At 35.7% G+C, this 19605-nt stretch overlaps 2 protein-coding genes across 3 annotated transcripts in view; one reads left to right on the top strand and one right to left on the bottom strand.

Annotated features, from left to right (window-relative positions):
* Positions 1-19605, top strand: part of TFB1M (transcription factor B1, mitochondrial) — a 28237-nt gene that overhangs the window by 399 nt on the left and 8233 nt on the right. The window contains exons 2-5 of one of the 2 annotated variants that reach the window (XM_039358233.1): positions 837-988; positions 1507-1615; positions 2804-2955; positions 10725-10844. In XM_039358233.1, the coding sequence (XP_039214167.1) occupies positions 837-988; positions 1507-1615; positions 2804-2955; positions 10725-10844 (533 nt within the window). The remainder of the gene's footprint in view (positions 1-836; positions 989-1506; positions 1616-2803; positions 2956-10724; positions 10845-19605) is intronic. The other variant, XM_039358234.1, reaches the window with a different exon arrangement.
* On the bottom strand, positions 10855-17899 carry CLDN20 (claudin 20). Its single transcript, XM_039358235.1, has one exon. The coding sequence runs from the start codon at positions 16651-16653 to the stop codon at positions 15994-15996; it is 660 nt and encodes a 219-aa protein (XP_039214169.1). The 5' UTR covers positions 16654-17899; the 3' UTR covers positions 10855-15993.

The raw sequence follows: 19605 nt of genomic DNA, 5'->3' as shown, positions 1-19605 counted from the left end.
TATAGTCCTGCCATTTGACAAGCTACATACCTGTTCTTTATCTCAATTGATTGGTGGTTTTCCAGTTGGCAAAGTGGCTGTACTAGTAAAAGTGGAAATAGAGAATTAGACGGTGTAGAAAATGCGCATTAAACCACACAGCTCACTACAGAATATGGGCTTATCTACTTCCCTCCTTTGGGTTCCCCCCCTTTTTTTTGCTTAAATTTTATTGACTGCAAAAGTGAAAGTACGACTGTCACATGATTTGTACATGCAAAATGATGCTCTTTTACATTTGTTCATTTCTTCTTTCCAATCCATTTTCTAGAATTGACTTTCCAGATTTTGGATATGAAATAAAATTTGGCCTTTTTCTATGTTTTTTTTCTTAACCTTAACTTTTTTCCTTTCTGAATATGAATATGTAGAGTGCCCATATGTATCTGTGCTTTATTTTGTTATTCCACTTCGTTTATCTGAATTAATCCATTTGATTGTCTCACATAATCAGCAAAATAAAGCACATTGTTAATATGACAAAAAAAATCAAACTATGGAAGGACATACATATCACTTTTTAACTTTTAACTTATCAGTTCTGTACTCAAAAGAATGGACTAGCTTTTGGAATGCAGAGGCCATATATACTGTTGTAAAATCATAGTAACTTTTAATCTGAAGACTAAGTGAATGTAAATTATTATAGTTTGCACTAGCTGTGCTGTACATTAATTTGTCCAGTTTACTTGATTTAATGATATAGTGATGAATGACTATTTTGAAGTGATAGCATTGTTTAAGTATTCTGTGCTTGTGAAACCAAAACTGTAACTACTGTATGCTCTTTTTTGCAGATAAGATAGTAAAGACTGCTGGCAATCTGAAGGATGCATATGTGTGTGAAGTAGGCCCTGGGCCAGGAGGAATCAGTAGATCCATCTTAAATTCTGGTGTTGCAGAATTGTTATTAATTGAAAAAGATTCTCGTTTTATTCCAGGACTCCAGGTACCCAAATATTGTCCAAAATGCTACTGTTGATAATTATCTTTTACAGGTTAAATTATATTTTAATAACTAGTTAGTAAATACTAATGAGGTTGGTCTCAGCTGACCTTTGTGGTCTTCTGGAAATCTGGAAATACTTGGAGCTGTTTATCAAATGAGGGGAACAGCTTAAAATTGCCTTCCAGAAAGTAATAAACAAGCTTAAAATGATAGAAACAAGTTTGAATTTAGAATCACTAAATTAATTCTGTTTCAGTTTTTATAAGAAACAAATAATTTTAAACTTAAAATTAGTAATTTTAATATTGTTGCCTTTGTATACTTCATATTTGTACAGGTTAGCATTTATTTAGCTTTCTTTTTGGCACATTTGATGATGTTTGGCATAGATAAGATAATTAAATGGAATCCCAAATGTATAAGTTCTTGCCTTACAGATGCTAAAAAAAAAATCATTTTTAGCAGGTTTTTCAAAGGTAATTAAATCTCTTTTTAATTTTTTTTTTCAAAAATCTCAGATGCTGTCTGAAGCAGCTCCAGGAAAAGTCCGTATTGTCAATGACGATATTTTAACATACACATTCAATGAAGCTTTTCCCAAACATCTTTCAAAGAACTGGGAAGATGGTCAGTATGCTACAAATACAAACATTAAGAATACTTCTTAAAATGAATTTACTACAGGAGATTACTATAGCAATGTAGTGATATGACTGAAAGTTAATTTGTATGTTTTATTTCTTAAATTTGCTAGTAACCTGTAATGATCCTTGTGATACATCTTTCCCTAAGTACAGCTAATGGCAAATTAATGCAAGACAAGTGACTGCTCTTATCAAGTTAATAAATTCTAAAGTTTCACTCCAAGTATTATGTAGATTACAACTCTGTGCAATGAATTTTACTAGCAATCTAAAAACTATTCAGAATCATATCTGCTTGTTTTCTAAGATTAGAACAAATGCTATTTATAGGTCTAGGACATTTATCAAGAAGTTATCAGTTACTTACTAAAACTCAAAGAGATGCCTGAATATTGCAGTTTATTTCATTTTAGAATGATTTAGTAATCTCTGATTTTATCTTTGTATTCATAATTGAATACAAAGATAAAACCAGAGACTTTTCTTTTGGACTTAATGGACAGAGAACTTGAACAAAATTTGGAACTTTGGTATTACATATGCTAATAGCAGTATATATACTCTATGCATAAAAATGGAAGGATACTTTGATTCCCACAATGGACGAATGGCTGCAAAAGTTGATAGACTTAGCAAAAATGGCTAAATTGACTGTTTTGAGTAAACAAAAATACAATTAATTTTGTTTCTATTTGGAAATCGCTTCTGGACTTTGTGCTTCAGGTGGAAAAAAATAAAACTTTGGTTTTGAGTTTTGCTAATTAGATTTGTTGTTATAGAAATGGCTAGTATATATTATTATGTAAAAGTGAAAAGTTGAGGTATGTTATTCTACTGCACCAAAAAGAATCAGAAGTCAATGCTTTTCTTTTTCCTTTTATCCTACACTTTTTCCTCTTTCCCTTCTCCCCCTTTTTTCCATTAGTCTCATTTTTCTTTGTATTTCTGTATTTTATATTATGATAAACTAATAAAAAATGGAACCTGAGAATGATCTAGTAATTTTAAAAATTGTGTCATATTGGAATATATAGTGAAAGTAGCGTTTCAATAGATAGATAGATAGATAGATAGATAGATAGATAGATAGATAGATAGATAGATCCTTTTATTCTGATTAATGCTTATGATCAAGCAAATACATTTATGTTTTGACTTTTGTCTTGTATAGATCCTCCAGACATACATATCATTGGAAACCTTCCTTTCAGTGTCTCAACTCCACTAATAATCCAGTGGCTTGAGAATATATCTAATCGAGATGGGCCTTTTAGTTATGGTAGGGTACGGATGACCCTGACCTTTCAGAAAGAAGTTGCAGAGGTGAGTTTGTTTATTGAATTATTATTCAATTATTTAACAATAAATATCAGCAATTTGCACATTAAGAATTATTAAGTTTAATTGGTTCTTGTAGATGGGTCCATTTGTATAATGGGGAAGTAGTAATACATTTGCGGGCTTAGAGAATGGATCCTTACTGCTCTACTATATAGCAAGAATTTGTGTTTAAAGAAATTGTTTTGTCTGTAGCAGCAGGATTGATTCTCTTCAACCTGCAAGTCCTGTGTATCTCCAGTTTTCTCCAGCGATAGTAGAAGATCCCTCAAGACCAGTGGTTCTCAACCTGTGGGTCGGGACCCCATTTGGGGTCGAATGACCATTTCACGGGGGTCGCCAAACAATGCAGTCTGCCATTTTTTTCCCCCTTTTCCTTAGCTGTACTACTCCCTTTTATTCTATTGGCTTTTGAAAGCCAATAGAATAGACTCTCTTGAATAGAGTCTAATTCTATTGGCTTTCAAAAGCCAATAGGAATTGTCCAGGCTGTCTCTGCCCTGCTGAGCCCGCCAAAAGTCCCATTCTGCAAACGGTGCTGCACCAGTTGAGTAGTCCTCGACTTATGACTGGTTGAGTAGTCCTCGACTTACGACTGGTTGGGGGTCGCAGCATTAAAAAGGTTGAGAACCACTGCTCAAGACAGTAGGGTATGCATGTGACAACTGCATACTTGACTGGAAATGCATAAACTAGATGTAATTCTATGGTTGCAACACATTGAGGGCTCCTAAGCTAGAGGTTATCACTGTTTTTTATTTATTTATTTATTTATTTCCTGCCTTTATTATTTTTATCAATAACTCAAGGCAGTAAGTATACCTACTGTTCCTTCCTCCTCCTACTTTCTCCACAACAGCAACCCTGTGAGATAGGTTGGGCTGAGACAGAGTTACTAGTCAACCAGCTGACTTTCATGCATAAGACAGGACTAGAACAGGTAATTGAAGGGGCAGAAAATGACGAAACCTGTGTCATAGTACTAATAATGTAATTAATGCACTTGTATTAAGGTACTTGTATTGGGATGAAAGTTCAAAAAGTTATTTGAATTTGTGTTGTGATATCATGACATGAATATCATCATTTCTTCATCATTATACAAGGAGTGTTTGCCTTACAGCCACAATTAGGACCAGAATTTTTGTTCCCAAGCAGAGTGATTGTTAAGTGAGTTGCACCCAGTTTTAGGACCTTTTTTGCTACAGTTAAGTGAATCACTGCAGTAGTTAAATAAATCAGAAGCCCCCAACCTTTTGGGCACCAGGGACCGGTTATGTGGAGAGAGGTTTTTCCACGGACCGGAGGGTGCGTGGTTTTGTGTGCTGCCTGCATCCCACGGATGGGGCTTTGCTTGTTTGTGGGGACCGGTTGCTGGCATGCCGCAGCCCGGTACTGGTCCATGGACTGGGGGTTGGGGACCCCTGAAATAAACAATGTAGTACTTAACTGAATGCAGCTTCACCATTGACAGAAGCTGGCTGGGAAGGACACAAATGGCAATCAATCACATGACCCCAGAATGTTGCAGTTGTTGAAAATACATGCTGGTTGCCAAGCGCCCAAATTTTGATCACATGACTGTGAGGATTCTATGACGGTTGTAATTGCAAGGACCAGGTTTTTTTTCAATGCCTGGTAACTTTGACCAGTTGCTAAATGAATGGATGTACTGTAAGTCGAGGACTACATATATTTGTACTGACCATCAGCACATCATAAATTTTAATTATGCATCAATAGCCATTCAGTAATAGCAACACTGTTAACTAGCCTTGGCTGTACATTATTCTATTTTAACATGGAAAGTTTCATTGACTTGTATGTGTAGGAATGGTCAAAATGATTTTGTGACATTGGTTGGTTTAACATGCTACACAAAACAAGGTACCAATAAAGGAAAATTTTCTGAGAAAGATAATCATGACATAAACGGTAGACCTGATACTTACATTAGTCCACAGTTCTGTGCAAATAGGGCTTTGAATCAGTAAGGATGGAGTTTTTTTCTATCCCCTGCCCCTAACAAGACAGAAGATCTACCAGTGCTCTGGAAAATGAAAAAACAACAACAACAACCTGCTGTTGCGAATTCTCTGAATTGATGCCAGAAATGTGGCTGAAAAAATAGGAGCATTTCAGAAGAATTTCTCAGCTGGAGCATTTTAACACACATCTGAACTGATTTCTTCCTCCCTAACTAAATCGGTAACAAAAAGTACTATCGCAGTAAGATGGGGTCCTGAGTCTTTTTTTAAGTGTGCCTTTTGTAATGTGTGTTGCAATGTTCAGTTTCTTTCCTAATGTTCTGGTTGAGTTTTAGTAATCATCAGTGCCAACCTCTGCAGATGGCGCAGTAGGAAGACAAAGCCCTTTTATCAAAACTGGGTTCCTGTAGTTTCTGTCATTCCAGTTCAGTTTTCTGAAATAATTGGTAGTGTGAGCTGCTATTCTAAGCTTAGCGGTACGGCTGATGGATGAGGATTTTAGAGCTAAACAGGTTAGAAACAGGGAAGAGCAGCCTCTTGGCATTAGGCGGAAAAGGAGAGACTTAAGAACATAGATGCAGTCTGCTTTATATAGCAAAAGCCAGCTGTACGTGCTTTCAGGTTTTCTCATATACGACATGAAGATTATAGTGTTTTTGCATACAATGTAGTTCAAACGGGATGCAAAATAGCACAGTTGGTTTGTTTCTTATAATAATTAATAAGACCGATATAAAAACAGTGACACAATCATGATAATAGAATAAATTTGTCTTCGTAGTTATGCAGCGATCTTTCTAATGTTTAAACACTTCTTAATGCTAGCTGATGTGCCTCAAGGACTATATAAACCAGTCATTATGTTAAGGTTATTTTCAATGGCCCCTCATTTCTTAGACATATCTAAAGGTTTTAGATATATCTGATTTTCTATTACTATATTACTATTTTGATTTAATTTTTTTCATTTTTCAAGGCCTGACTTTTCTCAACTCACCCATTTTGATTATCTTGTACATAGATTAATAATTATTGTTCCTGTTTTAATTTTTCTTTCTTTCTTGGACTTGTTTGTGTTACTGTTATTTTTTGTTATCACATACAGATAGTATGTGTACAAGTACAGGTAGTTTTTGCTTAAAGACTGCCCTGTTTAGCAACCATTCAAAGTTACAATAGTGCTGAAAAAAGTAACTTTATGAATGGTCCTTGCCAGTGCTTTTTTTGTAAAAAAAAAAAAAAAAAAAGTGCCGGAATTCACACACGTCATACAACCTGCCTTGCCTATCCTACAAGGTTCCATCCAAAAAATGTGCTGGAACTCCATTCTGGGCGTTCTATGACAAAAAAAGCTCTGGTCCTTGCACTTACGGCCATTGCAGCAGGTGATCGAGATTCAGGCCTTTGCAACTGGTAAGCGTTTAAGACTTTCAGTGATCCACAGTCATGTGATTGCCATTTGCATGCTTCACAGCTGGTTTCTATCAGTCAGTGGACAAGCTGCACTAACATCACAAGTCATGATCATATGAATCCTTGCTTAACAACCACATCATTTAGCAATAGACTTGTCATTAAGCAACAATAGCCTTGAAGGACAGGAAGAAAAGCAATGTTCAGACAATTGTGGCTCAAGTCCACTCCCAAGAAACTAATTGGAGAAAAGCGCCTCCCTAGTTCACATGGAGATTAAAGTGAGAGGGGCGTGAAAGCACATTCTGACTTGCAAGATTCTGTCATTATAGACGTTCATTAAAAATAGCTTTAGACATTTATGGCATTGGTTTCTTAGTCTGGTCTACTTTATACGACTAACAGTAACTGAGAATTCTAGACATGGTGTCAGAAAGCTAAAGCCGCAGTGAACTGAGGTTGCAAAGAAAGCCAAAGAACAAATATGTTCAGTCTAACGGGAAATTAAAAATACCAAAATTTCAGATGGTTAATAAAGATGGCAAAACTAACAGGGAAAAGAGAAAGCTACTCAATTCTTTAATTGTTTCATTTTCTGCAACAAGAAATATATTTCACTTGGCCTCAGTGAAGAATAGGATGAATGGGCAGGATTGAACTTCGAGCTTCCTATTACCTGACTTTATTTTTACATTTGAACAAGTTCACATCGCTAGAATAGCTTGAATTATGTTCGATAGGGAATTAAAACAATTTGCTGATGTTTGTTTGAACATCTACTTATCCCGTAGAATGCCTAATATAACTGATGACTAAAGGAGAGACAATGTGCATATCTTCAAAACGCTGAAGAAGAGAATCTGGGAAAGTGTAGGCCAGTTTGACCAGTCAATTTCTAGAAAGTTTTTTAAAGCAAATTATAAAAAAGGCAGTGTGTAAACATCTTTAAAAGTGTGATAATTACCAAACATTAATATGGATTTCTGAAGAGTAAATCTTGCCAGATTAACCTTATCTTAACAACAACAACAATAATAAACATCCAGATCTGCCTATCCCAGGTCCTTGGCAAGGATTCGATAGATAAAAATGCCAAATCCAATCTGAACATCTGGCTGACTGTGCGATGATCAATAATAATAATGATAATAATTTTCTTGGTAGGTTATAAAAATGCTATATAGAGGGCTTCCAGTTTTGTGCAGTTAACACAGCAGTTGAGGGATCGCGGGGCTCCACGCCCTATGGCTGATTTTTCTGTTTGGGGACCCTAAATGGGCCTAAAGCCACCCCGGAGAGGTGGCAAGGAAGGAGGGAAGCCCCGACAATCATGGGGAGATGGCAGTTGATCCAGATATCCGGGGAAAGCCCTCCAGAAACTGACAGAAGAAAGTCTAGCTTTATTCGTGAGTCTAGCCCAAGCTACATGCAGCTGAAGCCAAAAAGCACTAAACTAAGCGTGATCATAAACAGCGTGATTGAACTGACTAAGAATATTGATTCTCTCTCTCCTATCTGACTGATTCCCTGGAAAAAGAAAAAAGAAAAAAACCCAGAAGTAAAAATCTTCCAAAAGTGAGGGGGAGTTGCTCCACCTCTCTCTAAACGGAAGTGCTGAATTAAATTTATGGGGAATAAAGATACAGAACTAAAATTAATATAAGATTTCAACGTGGAAAATGTGAAATTGATGGAATTTATTAAGCGTTTCCTGGCAAAAGATTGACGGAGCTAAAAGGCTTATCTGTTTTGAAAATTGAAAGATGAACTGGTGCTGACATCTAGTGGTGGATGGAAATACTGACCTAAATATACAGCCCAGAAAAAAAAACCCTGATATTGTGACCTTTGAAGCCTTAACTAAACAGAGAACAGCTGTAATAATAATAAAAAAAGAGAACACTGTGGACTATCTACAAAGTGAGAACTATAAAACTTAGAAAAAAATTGACTATAAATATTTTTTAAACTGTGACTTTAAACCAGTGGTTCTCAACCTTTCTAATGCCGCGACCCCATAATACAGTTCCCCATGTTGTGGTGACCCCCAACCACTTATACATCACCGGGTGCCAGGGGCTTGGCCAAAGAAAAGGGGAAAAAAATGGCGGACAGCCTTGTTTGGCGACCCCTGTGAAATGGTCGTTCGACCCCAAATGGGGTCCCGACCCACAGGTTGAGAACCACTGCTTTAAAGCGATTGGCAGGGAAAGGATTTTTGGTTATTATGGAGCATCAGAGGTCTGCAGAAAGAACGTACCAAGAAAAAATAAATACTTCCCAGGAGGAAATGTATGTTATGTTACAACAATTACAAATGACACTAATTTGAAATGATGAGGAAATTAAAAATGAATTTGAAAACTTAAACAAATGCATTTTTAATTTAACGTCACAAGAAATAAATGATCAGAAAACAAAAAGAGAGAGAGATCATATAAAGCAGACAACTGAATATAAAATAGTGGAAAGAAATTTAGAAATGGAGACTCAAATGGAGAAGAACTTACAAGAAACACTGGACATGGAAAAAAAAATTCTAAGACCACAAAATAAATTTGAGGACAAGATGGATTGCAGAGCTGTTGGGAGTACCACAAGAAATGGGGAGACGAGATGATGAAAGAAATCTTCAATGAATATGAAGGGGCAAAATCTCTATACAAAGACATGATGTTTGATTCACTTCTTATATTTACAACAACATCTACAAGATTATGGAAAGACTCTTTGTTTCAATGGAATAGATTGATTGGGAAAGATGTTTGGCAAAAGGAGAGAATTAAGGAATTAAATGATGGAGCGTATCAGAGGGAATACTTAAAAATTAAACATTTGTTTGAATATGGTTGAAGAAATAGAAAGATTTTAGTTTAAGAGGGATGAATACACCAAGTAAGATAGTATTTTTTCTTTTTTTCTTTTTTTAGTTTGTTTTTTGATATGGGGAAATATAAAATATAAAGGAAATGTTTTAGATATTTAAATGTAATTGATCTTAAGAAAATGTTAATAGATAACTAAAAATGTTTTGAATAGAGTTAAAAGATTAGATGATTGGATTTATTAAATGGAACATCTGAAGATTAAACACAGGTTTAATTATGGGTAAAAAGAACAGAAAAAATGGAAATAAATGTATACTAGTTTAAGAGGGATATGTATTTTAAGTAGTATATTATTTTTATTTTTTTCTTCCTTTTTTCTCTTTTTTCTTCTCTTTTCTTTCTTTTTCTTTTTCTTTGGTGTCTTTTTTCATTTACTTTTTAAGATATGAAAATAGATTTAAAGGTAATTAATCTTGAGAAATTTTTAGCCAGTAAGAATGTTTTGAACATTGTAGGGAAAACAAAATATTGAATTAAGCTTATGATTTAGGCAAGAACCAGCATTTTGAGTTGACTCTAGAAACACAGTATTGGATTAGAATATATATAGAATCCTAATATTGGGTTAATCTACTCAGAACATCCAGCTAGTTGTTGGTGCTAACTTAGCAGCAGTTTAAACTTCTAGAAGTTTTTCAAAGATAGGTTATGTAGCATTTTCAATAGCAATCTATTTTGGTATTAGGCTTGCTTATAATAATAATAATTATAATGCACACTTGCATTTTGTGTGCAACTTAGCAGCTGCTAGACTGACTTGTAAAGTTATGGCAGAAAGTTATAAAAATAAAATTGTTCATGTATTGATATATCCAAACACATATATTTCAAAATATATACTTTATACGCCATTGAATTATAGATTAATGAAGCTACTTCTGCATGTTGTATAGAGACTACTATAATGTATCTATTCTAAAACACAATGTAGGCTAAAGTATAATCCTTCCTGGTCTTAGAATTCCCTTTGCTTTACTATGAGCATTTGTAATTTTTAAAAAATAGAGCATTCATTTATAAACTGGATTAAAATGTTTTCTTCACTTTTTACTTTTTTTAAATTTTTCTATAATACACTCTGAGATAGGTCCTCTTGAATATGTTTCCAAATGCTACAGAAATATATAAACAAATTTATTTGAGGGATTTATTGAAATACTGTGTTTACATTGGTATGATTTTACTGAACCCCAAAAGTATAGAAATATAATGGCAGTAAAATTGTATTTGCTTTCTTTTACTTCAAGCCTGTTTTACTTACTGTATAAGAGAAATGTTAGCATCAGTAAAATTTAGACCTTCCATTAATTGTTATAGCAATAAGTGTGATTCTATTACTGATAACCGTAAAAAGATTTGTAAACTATTTGGTATTTTAGTTAACAGGCTGCTCTTAAGAACACTTTAATTTGGTTGTGCTACATTAATGCTTGCACTCATTTACAAAAACATTTTTCTTCCACAGAGACTCACAGCTAGTACAAAATCCAGACAGCGAAGCAGGCTTTCTATAATGTCTCAGCACCTGTGCACTGTTCATAAAGGTTTTACAATTCCAGGTCAAGCTTTTGTTCCAAAGCCAGAGGTCAGTCTGTTCATTCTTTTTGCATTAAAAGCAGTGTTTGAAGCTTCACTCAGCTATTTCACAAAGCCGTTAGCATGCAGACTCAGACATATTCTAATTTCACGAGTATTCACGAAGGTTGTTGGATTAGCTCCAAAAATACTGAAGAAGGCATTTATAATTGGGATATAAATTTTCAGCGAAGATGAGTGAGAAAGATTTAAAGGCAGCGTTTGAAAGGAAGGCAAATTAACAAAAGAGAAAGAGTGACAGATGAGAAAATGTTCAGATAAATTCCAAGTACCCCAAAGATGTGTCAGAATTCTTCAGAAGTCTTAAGTAGTGGGAAGCCCTGAAGGGTTACCCCAAAGGAGCATCAAACTCTTAGTTAAATTATTTGTACAATCTGTAGGAAATCACACATTCGTGGCAACAATAAATGTTGACATACCTCTGGGAAATCGCTATTTTGGTTCGGTGTGACACTTTGTGGAGACAAGATTTCCTTAGAGGTGGCTGTGTCCTGATTTTGAGAATAACAACTCAAGTAAAATGCTATTCCAAAAAGAAATGTTTTCCTGAACCAGTTCCAAACCCCAGCCCTATTCTATTCCTTCTAATATCCAACATAGAGATAGTGATTATTTGTCTGTAATGCTACATATGTCTCCTGTTTATTGCTGCCATATTGTGGTTTAGAAATTGCTGATGATAATTGTTTTCCTCTTTTGTATAAACCATAATTTGTTTATGCCATGGTTTAATTAATAAATGCATACTATGGTGGCTAGGTTTTCACCTCACATTAAGGCAGAATGAAATCAAACATATCAGTGGGGGTACCCTCCCAGAATTTGGAGCTGCCTTTAATGAGCATTCAGAAGCTACAGCTGGTATAAAATGCAGTGGACTAGGCTGTCCAGTATCTTCAGGTGAATCCACTGGTTTGGTGGCTGTGTTGGTTGCTAGACAGTTTCCAAGTATGATTCTTGCTGCCTGTTAAGGCCCAATGTAATTCAAGACTTGGTTATCTAAAGGACTGCCGATCCAGCTAGATCAAATAAGGTTAACTCCTTCCAGGACCCAGAGGGCATCTGATGGGCCCTCCAAAGTGAGTGTTTTCGGTACTTACTCCTATTCTATGGAACTCCCTCCTTTGGCCAGCATTGTTCCTTCTTGATTTTAGGAAAGGTGTAAAGGCTTACCTATTCCTCTTTGCACAGGAGGACAGTGTGCTATGATTGAAGGTGGAATTTGCAGGCACATAACTTAAATATCTCCTAATTTCATTTTTTTCTATTTTGTTATTTTCTCTATTTATCTGTCTGCCTATGTAATCCTGAAGAAATATTTTATGTTGAGATTGTTAACCTCCTAAAACTTTTGGGAATGCGTGGCATACAAATAAATAGCCTTGAAAGGGGCTAGCACTTCAAAAATATATAGTACAAAAGCACTGTATACTTTTGGAATAAATTGGGCAGATATTGGAGTTGTTAATTTCCTTGGTAACAGTATGGAAAAGGGCTGTCATTGCCTTACTTCAGGATGTTTTTTCCAACCTTCTGCAACTAATTTCCCAAATGTTTCCCAAGTTTCCCAATATTAACAAGGTCTGGACCTACTATAATGTTTAGATCAAGATTGGCTAAGTACTGTAATCTTGTTGCTCAGTAGAGAGTTAGAATAGCAGATGGCATTGAGCTGTATGGTGGATGGCCAAAGTCAGATTCATTTTCAGACACTACTAAACCATATGTGGGACCTTAGACAGATGATCACATTTCAGCTTAGCTTGTGTCACAGGATTGTTAAAGGGTTAATGGTTACATAATAATGCATAATTTAATATTACATGACTTATCCTGATTAGAAGATGACTTGGGAGTTATTTTCAGAGTAACTATTGCCCTTTCTCTGTCCTTGATATACATGTGTTAGTAGAAATTATTGCATAATTATTGGAAAACAAACCTGAAGGGATTCTGGGACCTACTGATGTCTTGAAAGCGTTATTCATCATTGGTGATGTTGACTAGTCTGGTGAGAACCTCAACAATTCAACAATATTTGGAGGATCACAGATTCCTGATCCTATATTTGAATGTCTCCTATAAGAAACATTCTGGCTTTCATGTGTTCCTGGCCAGTGATTGATTGTTAATTTTCATCTGTAAGGCAGGAGAAAAGGGAATAGACTAGGCCTGAAGTTAATTGCCTTGGTTTATTCATTGATGCTCTTCATTTAGGTTGGCAATAGGACACCAACTTTTGCAAATTGATTTTCTTTTGGAGATTACAGTGCTAGTGTCAAACTCACCTTATGAATACTGTTATAAAATCCCCCTTTTTACGATCTTGTAGTTCCTATAAATACTGTTATTTGTTCTGTTTTTATTGCTCTTTCCATGTTAAATTGGTGGTAATATACAGTATATCTGCAGAGAGAGTACTCTCTTTTCTTAAGAACTGTTAATCTTCTCTATTTCTATGCAAGCAGTATTTCTTTTGTTTTGATGTTGCTGGTGCATTTTTTCTTGGAATTTGTCTGACTTTAACAGAATACTTTTAACTTTTTTTGTCAGAGAATTAGATTGCATGGTATTATGCTAATGCAAGCTTGTTAAAAATATTTGAACTGGGTTCTTTAATTTAATACATTTTTTTCAAACAGGATTAATGGTATTTCCAGAAATGAAATGGCTGGCACACAAAATATAAGTAGATTATTAATCTATATTTTTTAAGATGCTAGCTATGGATTCCTATTTTCTCAAAAGCAGCATCTTCATTTTTGAACTGTTTACACTCGTTTTCATAAGATAATGATTTCCATATAGAAGAAAATGGTGATATTCATTGGCTATCATGTGCTGTAGTGGGAATGCATAGATATTGAGAATCAAGATAGTTTTTCGTGGGTACTTTTACAAAATGGCTATCATGGGGCCTTTTTTTAAAACAGTTGCTATAGTGAAACATTTATTTCCAACATGGTGAACTGATGAAGTTGCTCCCAGGTTGCTCATCACTTTTAGCTTCCACAATGTCCTCTGCCAGTCTACTCAAAGTTATTTGGATCTTATATCGTGAGAATAATAGCATCTTGATATTAATTGTTGAATTGCAGTTATATTTCTGCTATAAAGTTTCTCCTAGTTTGGGGCTGCTTCTCTTCACAATTGGGGTTTTGCTTTTGTTTTAACGTATTTAAGGTTACTTCTGCATATGCCTCAGAATTGGCACAGGCAAATGTTTGTGATGAAAATGAATCAGCATTTATATACTTATCTTAAAAATGCCCTTTTAGGAAGAAACATTATATGTATATATTTTTAATAAACTATAATAATGTTTCGCAAACTGAAGTGCTAACACTAGCCAAGCGTAGGTGGTATATTTTGAGTTTGTGTTTTACAGTTTTTACAGAGTTGTACAAAGTAATCAGAATCCTTGTGCAGATTTTACAGATAGTGGCAAAATTCACTGGGGTTCCCTAGCAGCACTGAGAGGTTTACTGCCTCTATTATTAGAGATAATGGGTAACTCCCCTGGCTACTAATAATTAATAACCTTACTGTCAGCTGCAGTTGTTGAGTCTTTTTTTTAAAGAACAGCTTACCCACTACATCTTTTGGTAGTAATCTTTAAAATTTAACAGTGTGTTTCATGTATCTCAAAACTTTACCCCAGCCCTCTTTTCAGCTTTGCTATATAACTCAGGGTTCTGAAAAAAAACTCCAATATCTTATAGATTTGACAATTAATAAATATGTGGATTAAATGAGGGACTGAAGCAACTTGAGGGAGGAAAGATAAAAAGATTGTAATTATCTATTGAAAAGAAGGTCTGAAGTCACTTATAATTTTACTAACTTTAATTCAGTTTTTATTTTTTTGCACTTTTTTATTTATGTTTTATGCTATTGGAAATTTTCTTAATTTAAAAAGCAAACCATGATTCTGGTTTTTTTATAGGGGAAAAGTACACCTCATTTTTGTCATACTATGTATAATTTTAGAAGCCTCCATATATCCTTTTATTTTTCTAACTAAAAATGTATGCTATAATTCTCATGTAAGAAACAAAAGACTAATCTTTTGGTGAAGTTATTTAACATTGCTGACACTAGAAAATATATTTCAAGCTATTGATCCAAACTTTGCTCTTTATATTGTGCTATATTGCCAAACATGTTCAAATTGTATCTCTCCTGAATGGAGATGAGTGGCTGTTTTGTGACGGATCATGATTTTTTGCAGATGGACACAAGAAAAAGATTTAAAGAAGCAAGACTAATCAAGTGTCTCATGCTGGCAAAATAATTATAAAACAATTGACTATTGCCTGCTAAATCTTTGAGTGGCAAATAGCCAAAATCTTTGGAATCTGATTGAAGATTGCTTTGTAAATAGTTTGCATAAAGTATAGATAATAGCTAGATGACATACAGCTTTAAATCCTGCTGAAGTACTCACTAGTTACCGACAACTGAAATATTTTACTTAATTATGTTTAGTTGTATGTTATTTAAGACGCGTCGAAATCAAGCTTGAAAAAAGGAGATTTTTAAAAAATGTCCTATAAATATAAATAGGTCGGTCTTGTAGTCCTGTTGTGTTTGATTTAGTGGCAAATTATTAAGTAGACATTTTCCACAGAAAGCGGAATGGGTGCAGGTTATTGTGGGGCATGGAATTTCTGAAGTCTAGAGAGGCAGCTAATCCTCAGAAACGTTGGGATAACTGCTATTCTTTCAAAGAAACCTGGAGAGATACCATTTATCATAGTGGTTGAAAACTGACATTGAGAAACTAACATTTAAAAACAAAACACAGAAATCCACAGCAAGGCAGACTCAGTTCAGCTGGTGCCATTGTTAAAATAAGACACTTGGTGATACTAAATGAGGCATGTGACAGATACGAACTAACTCTTGTAACTAATTTATATTATATTTACACCCCACCCCCCATTCTCAGTATAATCCAGTTGCAAAGAAGTTTCAGTAATAAATGGTTGGTTAGTTTTTAAATTCTTGGCATCTTTTTCTTTTTTTTAATAAATAAGAAACACCTCACCCATTGTCATTATAAGGCTTGCATCAACCGCATTGTTATAAAAGCAGGACCACATAAACAACCTTGATAGACAGGTCCACCACTATATTTACACATAGTCCTTCAGGCTGTAGTCTGTGTCCACTTGCCGGGCAGCTAGATGTAGGTTCTGCTGCTCGTTAGGATAAATCCCTGGTCTCTGTTGTTTCTTAAAACAGGAAGTGCCAAAGATGGTACCTGCAGCAAGCAGAAGTCCAGCCGAAATAAATCCAACGTAAACCGCTCCTCCTGGCTCATGCTTACTGCTTTCTGGAATAGTTGGGTCCAGAAATTTGGAAATAATCTCTTTTGTGTACCAGGCTGTTGGTATCAAGCCAGATATTCCTGCCAAAATAAAGAAGACTCCTCCGGCAACTGACGTGTGGTTTTTGGTCTCTCTGTCCCCTCCCAGGAGGGTGCACTTCATCCCCACTGTGGCGATGCAGATCCCAAAAATGGAGAGAATGCAGGACAGAATCATGGTGGTCCTTGCTGCCTGGATGTAAACAGGGAGAGAGAGGATTGAATATTTCAGTGTGCAGCTGAACATCCCGGTGCTGTACCATGTGCAGTCCATCCAGAGCCCTTGCATCTGAGTGATGGCTGTGATTATGTTTGAGCCCGTGTCTGCATTCACCTTCCAGTTGGGCAACAGGGTGGCTGCGATCGCCCCAAAAACACCAAACAAGGCTAGGATGAAAGCAAAAAACTGGAGCGCGGCTGATGCCATGATGAGATTTGCCCTCTCCTTTTGTCTGCTTGTTTCTTTTCTGTTGCTGTAAACCCGTGTTACTGTCTGATGGCTCCCCAGCCAAGGCTGTAGTTATCTGTATGTGATAGGAGGAGGAGAGAGAGTGGCAAGGGCAAAGGCAGGAGAATTGAGCAAACAAGAGTGCTTGCATTTGAAATAACGGCTAACTGAATGACTTGCTAAACGTGACCCTGCAGCAGATGAGAAGGGTACAAAAGGACTGAGCAGATGTACACCGGGCACTTGGAGAGGCGTAATTATAAATGGGTAGTGAGTGAGAGCAACTGAGCACAAGGAGGTGCTGATAATCAGCCACAGTGGCAGAAACTGCAAATGAAATGGTAAGACGTAAAATTGAGGTATGTCCTGTGCCAAAAAAAATCAAGGAAAGATTTGTGCTCTTATTGGCCAGCTTAGAAGCTTCCAATCCATTTTGTAATATAGCATGAGGAAGTTTTCAAAAAATGTAATTCCAGAAGTTATAACTTCTCAATTCTTGCAATGAATACTCAGGCTAGAGTCCAAATAGTCTGTTCCTACTTTCATTCTTTTATATACATATAAATATTAATCACTGATTGTGAACCTGAGCGTTCACAAGGTTGATGCTATAGGTGTCCCAGTAACAGTTTTTAATTAAACACTGATGAACAGCTTTGTTTCTGTAAGTTTTCAAATATTTCTCATTAAATAAAAATTAACAATTCTATAGTTGTTTCAATTTTATTTCAGTTCAGATATTATGGATTTTGAAGAGTAAAAACTGGAAGTCCTGGCAATGGAAAGGGAATGAATTTGTTGTACTTAAGGTTAAGATAGTGTATCAACCATTCCTGTATGATTATTTTTTTTATACTGAACTTATCAATTTAATTAGTTTCACTGCTTTCCATGTCATAATCTTATATCGTCTTCCTTCACTTATTGTCAGTGACTGGATATACTCTGTATTAACAGTGGGTATACTGTGTAGTAACAGTGTTAAAATTGCTTCTGCACGAGAGTATATGCCAACATCACACAAATGTACAAAAATATTAAAATCCCATTTTTAATAATATTTAGATGCCATAAAATGCAGATATCTAATAATAAGTTTCAGTACTTACTGATAAAGGAAAGGTTTAAGATGCTTGCGTGGCAGCAGAAGTTATAATAATAATAATAATAATAATAATAATAATAATAATAATAATAATAATAATAATAATAATAATAGTAAAGTTGGAAGGGACCTTGGAGGTCATCTAGTCCAACCCCCTGCTCGGGCAGGAAACCCTACACCATTTCGGACAAATGGCTGTCCAGTCTCTTCTTAAAAACTTCCAGTGTTGGAGCATTTACTGCTTCTGGAGGCAAGCTGTTCCACTGATTAATTGTTCTCACTGTCAGGAAGTTTCTCCTTAGTTCTAGGTTGCTTCTCTCCTTGATTAGTTTCCACCCATTGCTTCTTGTCCTGCCTTCAGGTGCTTTGGAGAATAGCTTAATTCCCTCTTCTTTATGGCAGCCCCTGAGATATTGGAACACTGCTATCATGTCCCCCCTTGTCCTTCTCTTCGTTAAAGTTGTAAGTTGTAAAAACACAACTTATTTTGAGTGTAAATGTCTCTGTTCCTCATGGAAAGTTGCATTGGCTATTTTATTAACCAGAAATAGGTCCCTGGTGCTCTATACGCAGCAGTGCTTCCTATTCCTTGTCTTAGTACCATCTACCAGAATATAAAGAGCTACTTTGTTTAATGAATCTGCATTGGAGAAAATACTTTGCTTAACAAAAGCAAAAAAGATTATAGAGAAAAGGGGTGTAAACCCTTGATTTTAAGCATATAATGATTTCCAGATCCCAAGCTGAATAATTGGCTTGGAGATTAGAACAAATATTTTAATGGAAAAAAAATTGTCCCAATTTTACTTTTAGAAACTGTTTTCGCTACAGCAGGGGTCCCCAACCCCCAGTCCGTGGACGAGTACCAAGCTGCGGCATGCCAGCAACTGGCCTACACAAACAAGCAAAGGCCCATCCATGGGATGCAAGCAGCACACAAAACCACACATCCTCCGGTCCACAGAAAAATCTCTCTTCACAGAACCGGTCCCTGGTGCCAAAAAAAAGGTTGGGGACCTCTGCGCTACAGTATAGAAAATAATAACTTTATAGAATGAGCTTCAACATAAGTGAAAGGCAGAATTAAAATGTTTTATATTGCCAGTCAGTTTCAGAATCCCAGAATTGCACAGCAAGATATAAATGCCTCTAAGTAATCATTGTGAGAAATATACGTACGTACATACATATGTATGTAGGTCTTTGGTTGTTCGGGTTTTCTCCCGCGTAAAATTGGAAGTGTCTTGGCGACGTTTCGATGAAGTCCCATTCGTCATCTTCAGGCTGGTGTTTTCAGCTTCGTGCTTCGAGCAGCAAGCTGAAGCACGAAGCTGAAAACACCAGCCTGAAGATGACGAATGGGACTTCGTCGAAACGTCGCCAAGACACTTCCAATTTTACGCGGGAGAAAACCCGAACAACCAAAGACCTACATACAAACACCCGCGAAAACCTCAGAAAACATACATATGTATGTACATATATACATACATACATCTATATGTGGCTGAGTTTCACATACCTGCTGCTTGTAGCTTGCAATCTTTTCTAGTTGTTTCTGTACAGTACCGTAATTATTTACCTTACTCTAAAGGTTAAGTGGGAAAAAGCAGTATATGCAGCTTATATGATAAATACAGAGCATAGCTGTAAAAGTTTTGACAAGTCAACAAGAAAAACTCTAAAGCAAAAAAATGTCAAGGGAAATCTGCTAATTATGCAATATGATAAATAGGAGCTTCCCTTATTGTCTGGCCTTTTCTGTCTGGGAAAATGGAAATCGCTGATTTGTGATCCAGTGGAGATAGTAAATCAGGTTCTGTCCA

This window comes from Crotalus tigris, unplaced genomic scaffold (genome assembly GCF_016545835.1).
Source record: "Crotalus tigris isolate CLP2741 ecotype Arizona unplaced genomic scaffold, ASM1654583v1 scf7180000019007.31208882:3723066, whole genome shotgun sequence".
Taxonomy (NCBI): Eukaryota; Metazoa; Chordata; class Lepidosauria; order Squamata; family Viperidae; genus Crotalus; species Crotalus tigris.
The sequence above is the reverse complement of the archived record's forward strand: the minus strand, read 5'-3'. Positions and strand labels throughout refer to the sequence as shown.